The sequence below is a fragment of the Solanum pennellii genome, chromosome 7, assembly GCF_001406875.1.
Source record: "Solanum pennellii chromosome 7, SPENNV200".
NCBI lineage: Eukaryota > Viridiplantae > Streptophyta > Magnoliopsida > Solanales > Solanaceae > Solanum > Solanum pennellii.
In genome coordinates, this window is record NC_028643.1 from 43729963 (window position 1) to 43736204 (window position 6242).

The 6242-nt window shown below is 28.4% G+C and overlaps 1 protein-coding gene across 2 annotated transcripts in view; it reads right to left on the minus strand.

Moving 5' to 3' along the window:
• The window catches only part of LOC107026293 (probable phospholipase A2 homolog 1), a 22545-nt gene that overhangs the window by 11337 nt on the left and 4966 nt on the right, over window positions 1-6242 (minus strand). Inside the window, exons 2-4 of one of the 2 annotated variants that reach the window (XM_027918369.1) lie at window positions 1729-1896; window positions 1613-1652; window positions 1418-1537 (exon numbers count right to left, since the gene is read on the minus strand). In XM_027918369.1, the coding sequence (XP_027774170.1) occupies window positions 1418-1537; window positions 1613-1652; window positions 1729-1833 (265 nt within the window). In that variant the 5' untranslated portion in view covers window positions 1834-1896. Of the gene's footprint in view, window positions 1-1417; window positions 1538-1612; window positions 1653-1728; window positions 2079-6242 lie in introns of those variants that run through there. The other variant, XM_015227202.2, reaches the window with a different exon arrangement.

Below are 6242 nucleotides of genomic sequence, written 5' to 3' on the forward strand. Positions count from 1 at the left end.
CCCCCCCATCTCTCTCTTTTTTTGTTCTTTTCATTTATTTATCTTTTAAATTTTAATGTTCTTTTAATATCATACGTGAATTATTGTTTTTTTTCTTTTTGGCCAATGTGTACGTGTTTGTGCAGCACGCACCATACCACAACAAAAAAAGTGTTTAAAATATTGGGCTTGAATGAATTTAGGGGTTCAGATGACAAAAGGGTAAGTAAGAGTGTTCAGAATACAATCCTATACAAATATAAGTATCCACTATACCATTCCACCTTCAATTTTTGTAAGATAAAGATGGAGAAATCCTCTTTAGAAAAGATGCAATAATTTCCAACTCCCCTGAAAAAGGGTTCTGAGAATAACAGGTTAATGCAGGTGATAGTGGACCTCTAGAGTATCACAAAGGGCACTGTGATTGGCTCGAAAACTGCAGATGAGATATATTCTCTTTTGGCACTGGTGATTGCATAGAAAGAAATTTCTGACAAGACCTCTTATACCATGTGAGAAATAAAATAACATATTTGAAAGATGTGTCAAGTGTAGTATGCAAATGCTCTTCCTCGGGCAATGTCTCATAAGAGGACAAATCAAAAAGAAAAAAGAAAACAGAATTCAACAGTAGTGTTTCCTTGTTTGAATTTCAATTTTCTTACACAATCAGATAGTCTTGAGATCCCTTGTTGTCTCATTTGAAATAGCTTAACTGCATGCTAAGTGGTCAGAATCTAGTAGTGATGTGATAGATAAATGGCCATTAGAAATTACTCCATTTTCACCTTAAGGGTAATATTGTTTTGGAGCAACTGTGCGAAAATACACAAACAATATCAGGATTTTCTGAAGGTATATCCACATTCTCAATTGGGCAGTTATTTGAATGGTGCATATATATAGCTCTTTGGGCAACAAAATACAGGACCTGAAACCTATTCATTCCGCAACAAATTAGTATGCTCAGATCGAAATTCAGGCTGATGCAGCCAGACATTTGACAGTCACGTCAAAGATTGAAGGCCTAAGCCTCTATATCCTCTCAGTACATAATAGGCTTATCATATTTTCAAGCTACAGATGCTGACAGTTTTTGTCTTGTCAAGTAACCAAGGTGCATTTCATGCAGTACTTGACTTTTGAATCAACTGTTAATCCTTCTAATTGTATTGTCTTATTCAATTCCAAGTCCACATACTTTGAACTAGGACTTTGGAGTTCAGGCTTTTAGAAACTCACAGACTACTAGGTTCATATGCATTTTGAAGACGTCAAGATGTGGCAATACAGATTCTGCTACCAACTAATTTTCAATAATACGAGGTTTGAATGTAAGGAAGAGAGAGAAAGTGTACTCAAGGTCAAAGCAGTAATCAAAACTGGAAGAGAAGTAGATCGAATAAATTTGAAGAAGAATTAAAAGGAATAGTACCATTTTTCTCTACACATTCGTCATGAATCTTACAGCAGGCGTCTAGATCATCACAAGGTTTCTCCCCTGGACAACCACTCCACCCTACTCCGCAATATTTCCCGTATCTGATTCCAATTGCTGAAAAGAAGAAGTAAATTAAGTATGCATTGTGTGAAAAGGAATTTAAAAGGCTGAAAGAAAGAGAAGACATACAATTACAGTTCTCTGCTACACATGTTTTGCTACATCGAACCTGAAATTTTTATGGATGAATTGGTGAATGAGAAAAGGAAAATGCATTGAATGGAAAAGGAAAAAGTAAGAATTGCCTGAGAATTGTTGGTGGATTCCGCAATGGAGAAGAAGAGTAATATAGTTAGGATGAATGATGAGGCGACCCATTTCCCCATGGGAGATTTGTCGCCGTGCAGCATTTCTGATCGAATCGTTACAGTCTGTCTTCTCAGTCACTCTCTCTCTGGGGAAAAAGCGCATACCTATTCACAGAACCTATTATCACCCTCTCTCATTGGTCCATCCATTCTCCTCTTGGAAACAATGTTTTTAGCATTTTCATAATATAATTATTTATGTGCTAATCAAATTTTACTAGCATGTTTATAGCCCTTTTGAATGGCTTAAAAATAGTAGCTTTTAAAAAGTATTTTTTAAATAGTGAAATTATTTCTAAAATAAATAGTTATATATTTGGATAAAAGTGTTGAAGTTAAAAAGAAATTGTTGATGTGTTTGGCAAATAAGTGTTGGTAATATTTTTTTATCAAAAGGAATGTCAAATATCCTTAAAAATTGTTAACATGATGAAAGTTGATTAATTTAAGGTTTTTATACTTAAAAAAAAAACAAAATTAATTTATATTTTACATCCATTAGTAATTATATTTTGCTATCATTCACATATTTCTTTATTGTCACAAATTGTTAATAAATAATAGTAATAATAATTACAATAATAATAATACATAATAAGAATAATAATAGTAATAAATAATAATCAATAATAATAATATAATAATATGAAAATAATAATAATAATATAATAACAATTATTATTATAATAATAATAATAATTGTTATTATTATTTATTAACATGACAATGTATAATAATAATAATAATAATAAAAATAAAAACCAATTATTATTATTACTGTTGTAATTATAATATTATAATAATAATAATATAATTATTATAATAATAATAATAATAATATAATAATATGAAAATAATAATAATAATATAATAACAATTATTATAATTATTATAATTATAATAATTATTATTATTATTATTATAATTATAATAATAATGATAATATAATAATAATAATATAGTATTATTATTATGATAATAATAATATAGTATTATTTTTATGATAATAATAACAATAAATAATAATAATTATCATAATAAAAATAAAAAATAAAATATTTTTATTATTAATAATAATAATAATAATAATATATAATAATAATAATTATATATAATAATAATAATAAAGAATAATAATAATAAAATATGAAAATAATAATACTAATAATACTATAATATATAATAATAATAATAATATTTAATAATAATAAAGAATAATTAAATAAATAAAAAAAATAAAATAATAATAATAATATATAATAATAATAATTGTATAATATATAATAATAATAATTATATATAATAATAAAAAAAATCAAAAAGTAAAAGTTTGTAACCTGTTTGACATTATATTATTTAATGAGGAATCATGCTTTTTATAATTTATTCAGGTAAACCTGAAAGAAAATAAAGAATTCAATAAGTTTTGATCTATTAGTATTAATAAAAATATTGTGGGTACAATGTACATAATAGTATTATTATTTCGCTTGTTTGTAATTGTTACGATCCGAGCCTTCATCCCGGATGTAACATGACATACAAAATTTAAAAGTCTCATACAAGACCCATAGTATTCATAACCTAAGACATAAAAAAATGGTACGGAAAACATTTATCCATACAATCGAAGTTTTTATTTAAAAACAACACAAATCTTACTTTGTCTCACATGGCCATCTAATACAACTTTGAATTACTAATAGGGTCACAGTCCTTCAACATAGTCCGAATTATAAAATGACATGAAAAAAACTAAGAAACAACAACTCTAGTCCTCGAACTATGAGGACTCACCACTGGAGTTGGAGAATAGTCAATTCAAGCTTTGAACATTAGAAATCACCTTAAGATCTGGACCCTACACATTGTAAAAATGTAGAATGTCGCGCCCCATTTTTTTGCAAAAGGGGTTTCGATCATGACCTAATAACTCTGTTGGAATTTTGAAATTGAAGAGTAATCACCTAACAAATTAAGGCACGTTAAGACACCTATCTAACCTACTTAAGTCTAATTTAAGGTCAACGAACCAAAGATCAGCGTAAGGGTTCAAATTACCTCGATGGAAGGTGTTAGGTATCCCTCGAAGTCCCGAAATGTGAGTTTCGACCGTATCTCATGCAATTTATATGGGGATTGGTAGCAATTAAAGTCAATAAATTATTTTAATTTATCAAGCATGCAAGAGCAGGTAATAATATAATGCTAAACAGTTAAGATCACATTATTGATTTAATAAAAGATTAAGCAGGCAAGACTATAATATTAATCGACTAATAAAAGAGGAGCAAGGAGATAGAAATTGTGAAATTAGATAAACAAACAATTTTATATTTTTATTTAATTTACCCCAAATAATTATAATTATAAACAAATAAAAGAAACAAAGAAAAGGGAGACTCTGAGAGACTTTAGGATCAACGCTCAACTTCTTTTGTCGGGACAGACAAACCATATGTTTGTTATTTTTGGCTTGAGGCAGTGTCATCCGTAGCGCATAAACTACCCCACGACAACATGCATTTCGTCCTAAAAGGTGCCCAACATCCCTGCTTAATGTTCAAGAGACTTTGAACTACTATTAAGATTGTTTTAGACAAAAATAAAATATATGCCTCTAAATATGCCCACCTAGACACCAAATCAAACAAATAGGACGAGCACTTAGCATGTAAGTCCCAAATTGGCCTCTAGATTTGGTTATTAACATGTTAGCAAACACAAGTAAATGTAAAGGGATTCATGTTTAAGTGTGTGCATACAAATACATAATTATAATAATAAATTTATTCAATTACGAGGGGCACAAAATTATGACATGAAAACAATTTTATTAATTTGATTATAAAAATATAGCAAGAAAAAAGATCACAAATGCAAAAAGTATTTTAAAACAGTTGCAGATCGTCAAGCACACTAGCACACGCAGATTTTATTTCAGACTTTGAACGGTTTATTATGCTGGTTTCTCTCAAATATGCAGGAAATGGGCATGTGAGTTGATTTTAGTTAATTATGACATGCTTAGTTGATTAATTAAATGGCCAAGCTATTTTAATTGCATAAATTAACTAATACTGAGCAGTAATATGCAACAAATTAATTCCGTTACTTAACATGCTAAAAAATTTATTTATCTTAACATTCAATTAATTGATATAACAATTGATTATTTGCCCTAAGACATGAAACTTATATGCATAATTTCTACGCCTAGATAATATGCACAATATTTTTAATCCTTAGCGTGAATTCTAGGTGTGAACGTGTTGAAAATATTATTAAACCTATACACATGATTTCTGTATATATATATAATAATATTTGGAACCTATAAGGCATGATTTCTAAACCCCAAATAATATGCAAAGTAAAAAGAAAATTTATGAGCATGATTTCTAAGTCATTAGACATGCTAAATGTACTTAACATACAAGAAATTATAAACCTCATATTAGTTAGCATAATAAAACTAATAGAATATGATCTTAACATGGAAAACTATTGGGTCTCTAATCAATTAAGAATTGATTAACATGCCTAAAGTTTCTTAAAGATCAATTAAACATGCTAAAACATAACTGATTGTAGACATAGATCTCCACATAGAATGACATAAATACTATCACATAAACACGTTTCAAATTTGGTAGATATTGAGTTAATTTAAAGCATACCGACTAATCACAGATTTCGAAAGAACAAACTTATAGACAGACAAAGTTTAGTTTTAGACCAACTATTTTAGGTGATAATTACTTATTTCTGACTTTTATGTGGTTCATAGATATAGACATAATATATTTAACAATCACAAGCAGTAAATTAAATCAAAAGAAAAGTAAACAATTAGTGCGTATTCCCTTCCCCCTTAGGCGATCTCCCATATAATATATAGCGAGATAGTTAGAGTTTACAAATTATTACAAGACAAATAATAGAAATTAGATAACATACAAAACATATACTAAATAAATTCAATCTATTACTTCCCTCCCATGGCAACTCTTTAACACTTTGAACCTTTAAGTTCATAACCCTGCTAAAATAAAAGGAAGATACCCAGCAAATACAGTAAAGAAAAAAAAAGTTGCACGATAAGAATACAAGTTATCCACCAACACATTCATTAATTAATTCATACACATGAGCAAGAAAAAGACCCACGAAAGCATGAAGTCAAGCATAGAGCAAGGGGGAAAAAGACAGACCTGAATACTTCTTTATTTATTTCAAATGCACAATATTCATAATAGATGATGCAAGACGAAATTCAAGATAATGAAATAATTACTAACCAAATAAGCATAAATAATTATCAGTAATGGAGTGTTTTTAAGGAGATCTCCACAAAAAATAACAACACAACAATGCCACAAAGAATGATCCGAAGTTGCTAGGGTACTTATTTTTCTTTTCAAGAGTAGAGATTAAAATATATATATATA